This window comes from Opisthocomus hoazin, chromosome 9 (assembly GCF_030867145.1).
Source record: "Opisthocomus hoazin isolate bOpiHoa1 chromosome 9, bOpiHoa1.hap1, whole genome shotgun sequence".
NCBI classification, from domain to species: Eukaryota; Metazoa; Chordata; class Aves; order Opisthocomiformes; family Opisthocomidae; genus Opisthocomus; species Opisthocomus hoazin.
Window position 1 is genome coordinate 36,459,256 of NC_134422.1, and position 15,833 is coordinate 36,475,088.

The 15,833-nt window shown below is 53.2% G+C and overlaps 1 protein-coding gene across 1 annotated transcript; it reads right to left on the reverse strand.

Annotated features, from left to right (window-relative positions):
• Nucleotides 1–8,581: 8,581 nt before the first annotated feature.
• On the reverse strand, nucleotides 8,582–15,242 carry ARL4C (ARF like GTPase 4C). Its single transcript, XM_075430356.1, has one exon. It carries the CDS (start codon nucleotides 15,158–15,160, stop codon nucleotides 14,582–14,584), a length of 579 nt encoding a protein of 192 aa, XP_075286471.1. The 5' UTR covers nucleotides 15,161–15,242; the 3' UTR covers nucleotides 8,582–14,581.
• Between the last annotated feature and the right edge of the window lie 591 nt (nucleotides 15,243–15,833).

A 15,833-nucleotide genomic window follows, 5' to 3' on the forward strand; every position in this document is an offset into this window, starting at 1 on the left:
GCACTGACTGCTGCATTGCACAGGACGGATTCTGAAAAGCCATGTAAAATCCTCGTGGCCAAGGGCATGCAAGCCAGAAAGTGTCTGCACAGCCCAGAGAGAAAACACCTCCCTGCATCTGCCCATAAAGACACTGCATTTTACCAAGCGTGATTCTGGAAAGCTTTGCTCCGTGCATCAATCTCCTGTGCAGCTGGGCAGGAGAGGAGCTTGCTGGAGGTGTTTAGGACAGGAATGTGACATGAAACACTTGAAATGCTGGAAATCAATCTGAGGGGTTAGATTTTACTTGAAACATTCGCATTTGAAATATCTGGCAGCCAGCTTACAAGATGGCCCAGCCTATGTGACTGACAGGCAGTGATGATTGATAGCAAACTGTATTGCCAGACCTTTCACTGCACATAATTACATATCAGCAAATACCCTGAAGTGATTAATTACTGCCTGACATGCTTTTGGAGCCAATGTAGGCTGAGAGAACACCCCCCCCCCCTATTTTTCTTTCCTAGGAAGGAGTCTTTTGCTAGCTTTGTTTATAATAGGGGATGATTGAGTCAATGTTATGAGAAAACCATCAACTGAGAGTTGTGACTGCGTGCAGGTTGTGTAACAGGTGTGGTACACACATGTGCACTCACACCCCTGCACACCCCCCTGCCAAATCCACTCCTCCCTGCTGGCATCCTGCGCTGCTGCGGAGCTGGTGATGTGAGAGAGGAGCTCCTGAGCAGGGCTGACTCTAAAGCCATCAGGTTTCCCCGACCGTGAGGCATTTCTGGCTTTGTTTTCTTTTAATAGAGCTAATTTTTTGAGGTGATGTGAGAATCATCAGACTGATTCGAACATGCTTCTATTTTGGATGCTGATGCAATAACCCTTGTGATGGGGATGAGACACCTCCCAACTCCTCCTGGCTGTCCTGTTGTTGGTCAGGGAGGTGGGAAGGTGAATGACAGTGGATGCTGGAGTGGCTAAAGGCTTCTCAGTGATGGGAACTGGTGTGTTTTCCAGTCTCCTGGCAGGGAGACCAGCTGATGGGGTGTAAACACTTCTACAGCATGGTGGCACAGGCATTTTGGCAAAGCCAAAAAAGCTCCATTGGAATAAAGTCCCATGGTGACTGGACCAAAAAGTTTGACCAAACCCTGGTGCTCTCTCTATATCTTCCTCCTTTCTCATTCTGGGAATGGTTGCCACGTGGCTTTCCCATGTTTTGGCCGATGCGGTATTTGATGCTGTAATTGTGGATTTCTTGGTTTCACCCGTACGAATTTAAGTTTGTATTTTTCTTCCGCCTTTCACCCTGCACTAAGATCATGTCTGATGACCAGAATGGCCTGGAAAATGTGTTTGTCATTGATTTTGTTGCCTGGAGCCCATGTTGGTTTGAGATTCTGCCAGTGTTTTGTTTTGTGAGTCGATTTCTTTTTAATTCTTCCATAGTTAGGACTTGCTGCTCCCTCTCAAAGAAGTTAGGCCTAGCCTGAGCACTCTCAGCTTAAAACTGAATTTTTCACTCTGTCCCACACTGTTCTTGTCTTGCAGAACTTACTGCATCCAGCTTGGCTCAGGAACTTCGCTGTAGCCCGTCCAGGGCTCTGCAAGGATGCTGGGGTTTCATTCCTTGCTTTTATTTCCCATTTCTCCTGATGACCGTGAAAGCCACATCTAAGTGAAGCACCAGGGCAGGGAAGAGGCTCCCCTGTCCCTCCTGTCGTCAAGTGCCAGAGCTTGAGATGTCCCCCTTGAGCTGCTGTAAATGATCTTCCATACCTTGATAGTCCCCAGGGAGGTGAGAGCACCCCAAAGCAAGGCGCTCAGCCATCACGTAAACCTGAAAATCATCCGGAAAACTAACATGGAAACCCTGGAGCAAATCACCAGAAACTGTGTCTTCTGTGGCAAGTTGAAAGATGGACTACAAGGGGCCAAACCTGCAGGGGACAGGATTTAAATGACGTGCTGTCTCTGTTACAGCCTGTACACGTCCAGAGCTTGTTTGTGAGCAATTAACGTGGTTGTCTTAAGCAGAGCCGTGGAGAGCACGATTAAGTAATTAATAGTAATTAAAGGCATGTTATCCACGGGGATGCTGTCTGTGCCTATCCTGCGCAGCCCTGCGCTGTTGGCTGCCCTACGCCAGCTTGCCCAAGCAAAAGCTGAGGTTGAGGGGAAAGAACCTGGGTGGGCTGTAAGCCCCGCATCGCTGTGGGCCGTGCTTGCCCTCTCCATTGGCCACGCTGTATGCCCAGGATGTCCCCGGGGAAGCCTCTCCACTGTCACCAGCCACCCAGCATGGGGCAGTGCCACTAGCTGTGACAGGACTCTGCTCCCACCTGCGCCTGCCCCAGCAGCGCCCAGGGAATGAGGGAAGAGGCGCCCACCTGTGCATGCGTGAGACTGACCCTCTTTTAACAAAAAGTAGTGTCTTTTTTCATCAGGATGCGACTTGCCACTACTTTTAGCTCATCACTGCACCAAGGAACTTGATCAACTTGGCTAGGCGCCATCTTTACAAAGTTCCTGCTCCACCCTATTTCACTCCATGAAGACATAACCCTTAGACCTTCTTGCCATGAATGTGGGGTCTGTCTTAGGCGGAGGTTTCAAGCAGGGACAGTACATCAGCCTCACTCCCATCTACCCCCACCTCTGCTAACAGAATCACACAATCACACAATCACAGAATGGTAGGGTTGGAAGGGACCTCTGTGGGTCACCCAGTCCAACCCCCCTGCCGAAGCAGGGTCACCTACAGCAGGCTGCACAGGACCTTGTCCAGGCGGGTCTTGAATATCTCCAGAGAAGGAGACTCCACAACCTCCCTGGGCAGCCAATGACAGATCTTGAGGATGGGGGAGGAAAGAAAATCTCCGTGTGGGTTGGTCTGTTTTTCTGAGTGACCCAATCAACAGCAAAGCCAATACAGGGCAAGAAAAAAAGCAATGCCTGGGGATGGAGTGAGGAATTCAGGTTTAGGCTTAACCTCGCTTTGCTTTGAAAAGAAACAGATCAGTCCCTTTTGAGATGGAGAGGGGAAAAAAAGTCTGAGCTTTTTAGAAATTTCCCTGCATTATTTGCTGAGTTGGACTTCAAGCTGCAAATACTTCTCTCACCAAAAAGGGCATCTTTTTAAGCAGATTTACCTTTTTAGCTCTAACCGCCGCTGATCCCCCTTGCCTTCAGCTATGTTTTGCCAGCAGGACTAGGCTTTTCATGATCTGCCCTTCGCAATGTCCTGAGAGCTCACATCAAGAGGCGAGATGCACCAGAGTCTCTGTTTCCTGCTTCCAAACACCTTCCCCTTCCTTTTCAACATCTCCCCCTGCTCCGAAGAGTAGCTGAGCTGTGGATCTTCAATTATTTGTATGCCTTTGCCCCATTTAAGCATTGCAGGACATTACACAGAACTGAGAACTGAATCTGCCTCTCCAAGTCACACCACACAGTGTAAGGCTCCCAGGTCAAAAATCTGCAGTCAAAAATCTCCTGACGTTTCATACGTTGAATCTGTTTATTGAAGCTGTTCTTCTGCCATGATAATTTTTTCATAAGCTATATATTTGCCCTTGCTAGGACTTCTCAGGGCGAAAAAAATAAGTGTCAGGGCTTCTGGCTTATGCCAGGACAATGAGGTTTCTTGAGAGTGAGTCACTGTGTTTGCATGGCTGGAGCTGGAACTGGAAGCTGGATTTCTGCGCCGTTCACAGGGACCTGCCTGCAGAGAAAAGCTAGTCCCGGATGTGCAAGGATGCAAAAGAACACAAGTTTAGGGTGAATATGGGGATAAAAGTCTTCCCCAACCCCCCACCCCATCCCCCCCATTTAGTAATTCCATCCACAGTGAATTGCATTAAAGCAAAAAGGAGGGTTCTGCTTACAGAGTCGGAGGAAGGTCTCCATGTAAATTAGTCCACCTGGGATAATCAGGAATACCTATTCTGGGTAGGGCAAAGCCTCAGGAGCAGCACTGAGGGAAGTGAAAGACAAACTACTTTATCCTCGTGCTCTCCCTCTCATTATTAGCTACACATAAATAATTCACATTCTTTGCAAGCCGAGTCTTGTCTTGACTGAAGGAGTTGAGATCATTGGAAACCCAACAATTTTGTGCATATTTCATGATAAAAGAAGCTCCAATGGGGCAGGAGGTTGGGAGCAGGGGGGAAAAAGGATAGGATTTCTTCTGCTGCCGTTTCTGCCCCTGAGAGTTTCCGGACATTTCTGGACTACTGATACCAGAAACTACTGGATACTCAGCGAGAAAAAAGCCACATCACAGAGAAGATGGAAGGACCTCCCAGAGAGGCCAGAGGACACATGTGTGTCAGGGTGGGATGCTCTCGAGGAGCATCACCCCGCTGTGAGGAGGACAGAGGTGCTGTTCTGTGGGAGAAGGGGTGCTGTGGACCACAGGCTCCCTTTGTGCCCTGCTCATATTTCGAAGTAGATTGCATTATGCACGTTTAATAACAGAACTCGCCTTAAAAAATTCCAGTAAAGAGCCATCTCAAACCACATGTGATCCATTCCAGAAATGTTGTTTCAGCATCACCCAAATGCTCAAGGTCACTGCGGCTTGCTTCTTTTTTACCCCTGTAGTGGCATTCTGCCATCAGCGTTTCTGTGAAATGGCTCATTTTTGATGAATTCTCGTTTTTGGATGGCAAGGGAGGAAGAGCACTGGATGGTTTCCAAGCAGGTCCATTACAGATGCCAGCATTTTCACGGAGCCTCTCTCACCCTGGTTCATTGACCACCAAGACATGATCTCGCAGGCTCTGCCCTGGAGCAAGCAGTGACGGGGTCTGGATAGCCATCCCCATGCTGCCTCTGTGGGAAGCTCCACTGCAGCACCCCCAGCTCAGGGCTTAGTAGAAATTTGGGTCTGTCCCTACCCGTCCAGGCAAACAAGCCCCAAAAGACACCTCACCTTGTCCAGTCCATAAAAAGCATCCCTGACATCTCCAGCTTTCTGATGTACCCTCAGCCCATGTCTGGAAGATACTCTGGGTTTCTTATCTCATTGAACTTTCTCCTTCTGCCCTCCCTGGTTTCAGAGCAGAAATAGGACCCAGTTTAGTGCAGCCATGGAGAGGTTCCTCCCTGTCCCACAGGATGGTGGCTCAGAGAGCTGTGATTGCCTCTACAGACACATTCGCGCCCAGCTGGAAGGAGAGCTGCTTGAGCTAAGGGATAGCCCTGGCACAGGGGCCAATGGGCACAAAGTGGTTGCGAAAAGTTGTGGTTTGGAAATTCAAAGCTTCCCAATCACCAGAAGAAATATCCTCTTTAAGAGGGGCAGGCAGAGCATTGGCTCAGCCAGTAGGCAAGAAGGCTTCTTGAAGAGATTGGAGCTGGTGAGCCCCACGCCAGACCTTGGTCCCACCGGCTGGCAGAGAACAAGTCAGCTGAGTGCTGGGATGAGGCCCCAACCTCACCCCAGTGCCCACTGCCGTCAACCACATGCTGGACCATGATCGGGGAAAGCAGCTTTCATAAGCTGCGACGCAGGTCCTTCAGCCATCGGCAAAGACAAGGCTCTTCCAGCTCCAGCTTGTGTTTGATGTCAGCCCAGCGCTTCTCCCTCCGAACATGCGCATGGGCTGCCATACCAGCCCTGCTGGGACACTGGTACATGGTTGCCTGCCAGGGCTGAAACCCTGGGGAAAAACAAGGTCTTGGTGACACAAGAGCTAATGAAATGTTTGCAGTATACTCTCCCTGTGTGCAGTTAGATACATATAAAAAACAGAACATAGATTGGATATAAACATATATATATATATATACACACACACATACATAAACATACCCAGAACTTATTTGCAAGTAATTACAGATAAGGAACTTGAACATCGCCGCGGTCTCAGCAGACACAGCCCCCCACTTCTCCCTCCCATCTTTCTGCGTCACTCTCTCTGTTATCTAGCTAAAAATAAAGGAGCGTTGGGCACCCAAGCCTCCCATGGGCGACCGCATGATAAACATCAAGCCTTGGTGTTAGCAACCCATAAACAGGGGTGGGTAGCAGCAGCCTGCGTCTCTCTGTGCAGTTGCTGCCTCACGAGGCAGCTGGGCTCCAGCCCTGCAGCAAGGCTGAAGTGGGGACGAGGTGGGGGATGAGGACATTGCTTATGGACCCCAAGTGCTCTTCTCCCAGGCTGTCCGTCGTCCAGAGCTAAACCAATTTTTAGTTTAAAATGAGCCAGTACAAGCTCTGCTCAGCTCAGAGCATCCTCAGAGGTTATAAATCCTCAGGCCATAGTGATAAAACCCCAGCAGGTCTCCCTTTTCCCAAACCAGCCCCTTCGGTGACCTCCCAAGGGGTTTATGGCCTCCTCATGCTCCACTGCTCTCTTCAAACGCGTTGCCACACCAGGACTTCCTCGCTTACAATCACGCTTCGGTTTTCACCCATTACACCCCGGCAGTTACCAGGGACACAGAGCAGCCAGGCTGAAAAGAAATGCTGATGCTGAGGTTTAATAAACAGCTTTATCCTCCCTCCTCCCCCCCCTTAAATGCTTTGCTCTAACTGAGTTTTACAGGGGGTCAGCAGGGGAAGGAGTTGTGGGCCCCGGAAGGTGTTTGTCCTGCATGAGGTTTTGCAGCTGATGAGCGTTGACTCATGGTGGGACTTTCTGCATCACACCCTTGTGATGAAAAGATGGAGATGGGCAGCACCTTAGGAGAGGCTGGGCTGGGTGGGAAAATGGCTGGCTTTGGTGCCAGAAGCTGCAGGGAATGAGTTTAAACCATCCCTGCTCCATTCCCAGTTTGAGATTCTCCAGGGCTGCTGGAAGTCCAAGAAGACATGCAGCAGGTCCCAGGGCTGGGGTGAGGTTTGTGGGGAGACATTAGCAGGGTTTCCCCACCTCTCTGGGACCACCAGATGCCATGGCCACGCATGGGAGACAGAGAACCGTGCATGGGGAAGGTCAGAGGCCATTTCTTCTGGAGATGTGGCTGTCACGTTTCACGGGGAACAACCAAGTGCACACTCCAAGAATGGTGTTTGGGTTATTATCTTATTATAAATACCTCCTTCTAAGTATTCAGGTGGTTTCTAAGGCTGGCTAGGAAAGAGCATGGTCCACCTGGGAGGATTTGGTGGGCAAGAAAACATTGCAAAGCTGCAGCATTGCCATTCCCCCTCCTGCCTGTGGACATTTTAAACAAGCAGCAGAAGCCAAATGATGGGGAAGTTGCCAAAGATTTGAAAGGGCCCCCTTGTTAGAGTGTACAAGCTGCAAGGGAGGGGGCCTTCCAAGAGCTATTTAAACATTAACCAGCACAACAACTGCCATGTGTTCCTGTTTCTCCTTGCCATGCTGGTCTTTCACCTCTGCGTGGGTGGGTCTGCAGGGTCCTGAGCTGCCTCCAGCCCTGAAGCCACTGCCTGTCCACTGCTGGCATGGTGCTACAGCGGTGACGGGAACCTCTGTGCCATCTCCTCTGCCTGCAGGACTTCATTACCGTCCCTGTATCTTCACAGGAGCCCACAAGTAACCCCTGGGGTCAGGGGTTTAAAGCGGGTTATTAACTTCCCTCTGGCAGCCATAACTTGGAGGCTACGGCCGGAGGGTTTCAGAGAGCCACAGCTCATAAAATAAAGTGCAGCTGGATGCTGAACCGTGGCACACGGCCCTGATGTAGCTCTTCTGCCCGCAGTGCAAGTGGGAGTACCCGGACCTGCAGCAATCCTCTCCTCCAACCCAAGCACCATACCCCCACCATGTAAGGGACAATCCTGCACGTTTATCACCTTTAGTACGGGGATCCGAGTATCACACTGCCACCACTAATTTCTGGTTTTTAGCCTTGAGACTGAGGAAAATGCTGGCAACCTTCTTTTATACCTGTGGAAAAGAAGCCTGGGGGCATCTAAAGCGATGTGACCAGGGTTCGGCAGGAGTCAGTGGCAGAGACTGGAAACCTGCACTGAGACCCACCTTTGCATCCTGCTCTCTTTCCAGCAGCAAAATACAGACTTGAAAGCAATGCCAGGTGGGATCAGGAGCTTCGGGTACGCCTGTCTCACCAGATGCCAACTTCTGGGAATGCTCCAGCCCCAGCACCGGGGCATCACAAGAAACTTTGTGGCCCACTCCAGCTGCAAAATTTGTGTACCATTGGTCTGAAGTAATAAACATAATAATAAATAAGAACAACATGATCTGTGGGTTGATGAAGAGCTGGGTGAGATGATCCCTGCCTCCCAGTCCCCAGTGTCTGCAAGCAGGCTGCCACCCCTCTCCCCCAGCGCCCCGTGGCCGTGGGCTCAGCAAAACTTCTCACAAAGTCCCCTGTGCGGCAGCATTTTTGCAAGCCATGAGATGTCATTAGTCAAGGCTGTCAGGGAGGGAGGACGAGGGGATCATTAGGCATGTGGGATTATTTCTGGTCACCTGTCGGCTGCTTATAGCTCCAGCATGAACATCTGGGGGATTTATAGGCTTCATAACTCACCTGCCACCAGTATTTTAATGTAGTGGCTGGAGAATTGCTCTTTTTTGTAAGATTCGCTCCCTTAAATCTCACTCAAACATCTGAGGGAAGCAAACACAGGCTAAGCTGAAATAAACAGAATGGTTTATTAGAGCAAATATTCCCAGGCTGGGCTCTCCATATTCCCTAGTCATCATGAACTATCCTCCATAAGAATACGCTCGTGCTGAAATGTCTCAATTTTGCTCTACTAGGCAAGCAGTACCTGGTTTTTGCATGATATGTGTGTAAAGTGCCTAGTGTCCTGCAGACCTGGCTCACAGCAGTGGCCTTTTGCTGCTCAGACAAAAAGTACACGTGATTTGGGGTAACTGACCTTGAAGAAGCTCTAGGGTGGAGCTGACTGAATGAAATCAAAGCAAACCGGATCCAAGCCTCAATCAATGGGTGATTTTTTTTTTCTTCTTGTAGTGGTTTATAGTCCATTTTAAAGAGATGGTCATCCTCACCCCACACGAACTTTGACCAGAAGTAAAGAAATAGCTGTCTTTGCATTACCCCATGCTTCAAGGTTTCAGCTATTACATTAACCAAGATGATCCTTTTAAAGATACTTGTTTGGGAGGCAAATCCCATTTGAAATTAAGCAGAGGGATTTAGCTTCACCAGGCCAACTGGGGAAAGAGAGGGAGAAAGACCTGTGGACCTGAGACATCAAGAGACAAGGCAGAGGGAGAACCTGCAGTAGAGGTGTTGCAGGGCTCTTGGGGTGAAGGAGATCTCCTGTGCATGAAAACGTGGGACATGCCAAACCACAGAAGCGGAGTTTGAAGGACCCTTGACAGCGAGAGCGAGCGGAGATTGCTCAGGAGCCCTCCCTTGGTGGCTTCCATGTCAGGGACCTGCAGAGAAATGGCTGGGGGACATGCTGGTAGCTCATCTCTCCACTTATTTCTCTCCTGACTCCATCTCCTGCTGTTGCAGGCTGGACCCCAGCCCTGGTCCATTCTCTTCTTGCCTTTTCTGGCCTTTGACAGGAAAGGTTGCCGGTCCTTCACCTGCTCCTAGCCCATGCTTGCAAAAATCTGATGCAGCTGACAGCCCAGCTGCTTCCTCACTGGTTTTTCTCCCGGCTGGTCCCATTCAGGGGCAGCATCATTGGGTACTGCCTGGTGGCCAGGGCTCCACACGCCACACAGGTCCCCAAACATCGGGCTGGGGACCACGGCTCCAGCATCACTCCTATTCTGCTGAACTGCCTGCTCGGGGAGATGGTATGGCAGCATAAATCACAGCCAGCATGCTGCTCCAGGGCGCCGCAAGGTCAGCGAGCTCCTTGTGCAATGTTTTCATGACAACTGGCCTAAACACGCAAAAAAACCCCTGCTGACAAAAGCCCTCTCCGTCCAGGAGGAGAAGCTGCGTGGCTTGAAGGAGGCTGTCTGTCCTTGCATCTCCAGGCACAAGGAGCTTTGCTTGCAAGAAGACACAACCCCTCCCCGCCCCTTCCCGCAAGCCAGAGGCTTTGGCAGTAAAATAAACCGAGACATCCCAGCTCAGCCCCTGCTGCTCACAGGGCTGGGGGGGTAGATCCAGTCGCAGTCACACACATGCAAAGTCACAGCCTTTCAAAACCCACAGCCCAAACCCTTCTGGCCGTTTCTCCTCCTCTGCCACAGGGACAGCGACAGTTCCCCCCATTAAGCCAGGAGGAGGAAAGCCCCCACCCCAGCTCCATGCGGGCACCCTGTCTGCCCAAGAGACCTAATCTGGGCTCCCTGGGGCACAGATAAGCCCATACAGGGACATGATGCCAGTGTGCACGACTCCATGCCAGAAGAAAAACCCCCATAAATCGGCTCCCACCAGGTGGGATCAGTGAGGACGAGCCCCTTCATGCTCAGGAGGGCGCAGGCACCGCAGCAACCGCTCCTGGGCTTTCAGATCCATGAAACAGAGGCCAGGAGAAATATAGGATGTCCCACACGCTGCCTGGAAAACAGAGCTGGAGGTGCAGAGGGAAGCGATGGTCAGAAGCATCTTGGGGAGCGCTGGACTGGACCGCGCTGCCAGCCGCACCGCCTGCACGGCAGAGAGACGGGAACCCGTCGGTGACGCTCTGTGCGAGGAAGGAGCCGGCAGGGAGCTGCACCTTTCAGAGGCTCTCCACACGGTCACGAAGCGGCTGAGGACGGAGTAACTCAGTCCTTGAACGCCACAGATCACCATCCAGCTCGGCTCCAAGGGATTTCTGGGCCTGCACCAACAGCCTTGATAGGAGCTCGGTAACTGCATCGCCAGGTAAGCCTTTAGGTTCATCTCGAGGTCCTGCAACCTTTTAGAGCCCCACAGCCCTGATCCCGCAAAGAATCATAGAATCATAGGTTGGAAAAGACCTCTGATATCATCAAGTCCAACCGTCACCCCAACACCACCATGCCTGCTAAACCATGTCCCAAAGTGCCACATCTACACGCTTTCTGAACGCCTCCAGGGACAATGACTCCCCCGTTCCCTGGGCAGCCTGTTCCAATGCCTGACCACTCTTTCAGCAAAGAAATTTTTCATAATATCCTATCTAAAGCTCCCCTGACAGTATGTCCTCTCACCCACGCACCCTGGAAACCAGGGGGGGCACCTGGGAAGCAGCGAGGAACCCAGCACAGACCTCAAGCAGGGTAAGTGCTCAGAAGCCCTGCCAAATGGCACTTTCACCAACCAGGCTCATCATTTCTTCGCCAACTGCCATGTCATCATTTTAAAAAAGAAAGAAATGATCATCTACCAGCCAGCTCCATCTCTCCTCTCCAAAATGTCACCCCGTTGTGTTCCCTCCGGCTCCGCAGCATCCCCCTCTCAGCTGCCCGCCTGGTGCTTTAACCCCTGCGCGCCCCTCTGCCACCGACACGGCTTGCCCGAGGCCACGCGTCATAAAAAGCCACACTGAGCAAAACCAAAACTTTCTCGCTTCCTCCTCCAAGCGCTGTGCACAGGGTGATCGCCTCCTTCACACAGATATAAAATAAAAAGAGTGGAGGGAAGAAAATACCCACGCCAAACAGTACTCTCCCGTTTCACGGACAGCAGCAGAGATGCAGAGGAATTAAGTGACCTGCGAAACAGCTCAGATTTCATTAACTGCAAAATTATCGATGTTCCCCGTGTCCCAGAGGGACACGCTGCAGAGGGCTGCCATGCGACAGACCCGTGCCAGCGTGCTGCCGGCTGCAGTGTGATCCTCAGCAGGTCCTTTCTCCGTCCCCGTGCCCACATCTCCTCTCCCCAGGGAGGCACGAGCAACCTCCTTCGTAACATGCAATGAGAACCAACTGTTCTGCACTGATATTGAGAAATAAGCAAGAAGAACACTTTTTTTTTTTTACCAGGCCCTTTCATTGTATAAATAATTTATTTCAGTTCACAGCATTACGTCTGCATCTTTTAAAAAAAGAAGACAGGAGGAACGGAGACTGACGGACAATGGCAAGGGTAGGACACGGGCAGCAGGATATCCAACACTGATGGAAACACTGCAAAGGTACCTGGGGAAATGAGACCCGTACCTTGTGACATCTGCTTAAAAATAAAAAAAGGTCATTCAAACATACTTAGAGAAGACGCACAACCTTGCAAAAAGCCCAGCTCATTTTCAGAGCGACAACCCAGGCAGTTTCCCTTAACCGCTGTTCTGCTGAGGCACCTCTTCTTCTAGCCCACCATAGGCGATGCACATCTTCATGCAGGCAAAAAAAAATCAGTGTACAGCTGTGAAACGTTACAGAAATACCACGGAAGCCATTAGCTACTAATTGGAAAAGTCTTTTTAATTATTGCAGAAAGCAGAGTTGATGGGAATGGCACCGCCACCGCGTCCCACCTGGCTCAGCTGAACCTTCAGGCGTGCGCTGCCAGTTCAGCACACGCCAAAGGGCTCCTTCTGCTGAAAACCAGCCATTTCGCAAAGGGGATGCTCAGCTGAGCTGGGTGGAATGACCAACCCCCAGGAAGGACCAAGCTCCTTAAATGCATGCCACCAGGCTTTCCACGCCAGCGTTTGCCTAATCAAAACCTACGTCTCGACAGCAAGGAGGCCAAAACCCGCAACTAACAGCCTGCACGTGTCATTTTTTAAAACCTGATCGCTTTTGAGCCGATGAGGAAAACGTAGCTTTATATTTCGCCTCTAAAATGGGTCTCTCTCCGAAAAAGGGTTAATGCACGTGGCTTCTGTGGCATCAAAAATAAATAATTCTTTTCCTCTCTTTTGACAGCAAGTACCAAAGTGTTGGAGGTGAAGACAAAGCAAAGAAAACCCAAGGAAGTGGGAACAGAGCCACCTGAAGTGATGGGACCAGCCCACTCGCTCGGCGCACAAGCCAGGATTCGCGCTGGGAACTCAAAACCCGCAAGAACAGAAATACTCCTTGGCTGCAACATGTTTCCTAACCAAAAAAAAAGAAAAAAAACCCAACCCGCTATTCGGAAGGTGCCGCGCTCACCACTGCAAGGGGAGAATCAACTCCCCAAAACCCAGAGGGCATTTTTCTCTTTTGTCTGCTGGGTGATTTCTCCTCGGCTGCTCTGGGAAGGGTTTTTCAAACGGGAACGTTAGTGTAAAATCACCAGAAAATCCCGCCAGGCTGCATGACTCAAAATTCAGGATATTTTGCCCACTAAGGGCTGCCTGCTTCTGCTCCGAAAGCCGGGACCCCCGTTTTCTCCTCCAGAGAGCTGGGTCCCAGGCCAAACCGCAGACGGCAAACGTGGACGTCTGCATGGTACCATCCAGGTACCAAAATGTCCACCTGCAGAAGGACACGGCAGGGCCTGACCCTGCCCCGGGCAGGACCCTGACCCTGCTCCGCAAGCAGTGGCAGCCCACACGGCAGCAAGGGGCTCTCCGCTCCGAATCGGGTTTAGATCTGTATAAAAAACTAACACCCCTCAGTGTTACACCCCCCACCCCCCCCTCCCAGCCCCCCCCATGTCTCTTTACACCCTGCCATTCTTCTGGCGCTGCCCAGTCCCTTTCCAGCAGAGATTTTGCAGGCTCTGGGCATCCCAGTGCTGGCAGCCATCCATCCTGCCCTGCCACGATCCCCACCCCCCCCGCCCCCCAAAACCTGGGTTCAGCAGGCGCTGCCCTGACCTCTTGCCCTGACTGCGGAGCAGGGCCGTGACCGGTACCATGAAGCTTGCTTTTTTGTTTGTTTGTTTTTATTAAATAATCCCGAGTTTGGATCACCCCGGCCGGGGCAAATGAGCACCTCGGAGCTTCGCTTCAGAAGATGGCACAACCGAGCCTTTGAGAAGGGGGACACCCCCCCCCCCCCAATGCCTCCAGCAGCGTTCCCCCAAAACCCTTGCTGCTTTTTTGAATATTTTTTTCCTTTTTTTTTTTCTTAAGCAAACAGTTTAAAGCTCAGCACCACTCCGCAGCTGCCAAGCACCGCCGGCGCCGCAGCCTTACGCCCCCCCCCCCCCCCCGGGGTGAAGGCTGCCTCTTCTTCCTCTGCACCCATCCGCCCCCCAAACTACGAGCCGGGGAGGGGGGGGTTTCCCCTTCCCCATCGCCCCCCCCCCCCCCAAGACAATTTTGTGCTGGTCTCTTTCAACGCCCCTTCCCCCCCCCCCTCACCCGGCAAAGGCGGGGGAGGGATAGGGGATGCGGGCAGGCATCGGGGCGCAGCTGGAAGCCCCCCCCCCCCCAGCCGCACACGTTAAAGATCCAGAAGCAACGCCGGGCTCCTCTCACACGCGCTTCGACAGGGTCCTGCCCTGTGTGTCCGCCCCCCGCCCCGGCACACAAAAAGCCGGGTGGTCCCCAGGGGGTCTCGCCCCCTTCGCACGTCTCTCCGGGCGCGGGGGGGGGGGGGGGGGTCCGGCCCCGGCCCTGAGGAGCACGGTGGTCCGCGGGAAGGGGCGGTGGGAGGGGGGAAGACCCCCGGCTCCCGCCCGCAGCCGGGATCGGGGAGCGGCTTTGTTATCGCCGCTATTGTCTTTGCACTCGGGAAGGCGGGGGGGGGGGGGGGATAACAGCAATTAAAACAAAAAGGATCGCTTTGGTTCTCTCTCCCTCTCGGCTCCTTTGTCTGGCTCCCCGTCCCTCCCCGCCTCCGCGGGGCTTCTACCGCTTCTTCTTCTGCCGGAGGGCCTTCCTCCGCTTCAGGATCATCTCGTAGAGCTTGTCCATGCCCTCCGTCAGCCCCTCGCCGATGATGGCGCAGGCGGGCTGGACGTGGTAGGTGGTGGAAGGGGTCAGCTCGTGGAGGGCCAGCTGCTTCTCGATCTCGGCCACCGGCAGGGACTTGGGCAGGTCCTGCTTGTTGGCGATGACCAGCAGCGGCGTGCCCTGGTTCTCGGCGAACTTGGTCACCTTGTGCAGCTCCGTCTTGGCCTCCTCCAGCCGGTCCACGTCCACCGAGTCCACCACGTAGATGATGCCATCGGTGCAGCGGCTGTAGGACTTCCAGAGTGGGCGCAGCTTCTCCTGACCCCCCACGTCCCAGAAGTGGCAGCTGATCCCCTTGGCCGTCCCGTTGCTCAGCCGGATCTTCTCCGTGTTGAAGCCGATGGTGGGCACGGTGTTGACGAACTCGTTGAACTTCAGCCGGTAGAGCACCGTCGTCTTCCCGGCCGAGTCCAGGCCCAGCATGACGATGTGCAGGGACTGGAAGGCGGAGATGTTGGAGGAGATGTTCCCCATGGCCGCGGCCCCCGCGCCGCCCCTCACGGCCCCGCGCGCCTCATCCCCGCGCCGCCGGCCCGCGGGCCCCACGGCTCCGGGGCTGCGCGCCCGACGGCCAGCGCGCGGGGACTGCCGCGCGCCGCCCCGCCCCGCCCCGCCCCGCCCCCCCCGCGCACCGGGGGGAGGGGCCGAGACGGCGCCTTCCGCCCGCTCCGCCCATCGCCCCGCCCACCGCCCCGCCCAGCACCACTCACACCGCCCCGCCCACCGCTGCTCGCGGGACCTGGCCGGCCGCCCCGCGTCCAGTCTAAAGCAATTAAACGAGTAATAAATTAATAATTGAATTAATAAATGAACAGTATCCAATCTGAACCTCCCCTGACGCAGCCCGAGCCCATCGCCTCTCGTCCTGTCGCTGGTTACCTGGGAGGAGAGGCCAACCCCCGCCTCGCTGCCCCCTCCCTTCAGGCAGCTGTGGAGAGCAATGAGGTCCCCCCTCAGCCTCCTCTTCTCCAGACCGAACAGCCCCAGCTCCCTCAGCCGCTCCTCCTCAGACTTGTTCTCCAGGGCACGATCACCTCCCTACTGCTGGCCACACCATTCCTGATACAAGCCAGGATGCCATTGGCCTTCTTGGCCACCTGTGCACATTGCTGGCTCATGTTCAGCCGGCTGTCAACCAGCACCCCAA

Bases quoted from the DNA above. Each gene is read 5' to 3' on its own strand.
- ARL4C (XM_075430356.1), bottom strand. From the start codon at position 15,160: ATGGGGAACATCTCCTCCAACATCTCCGCCTTCCAGTCCCTGCACATC.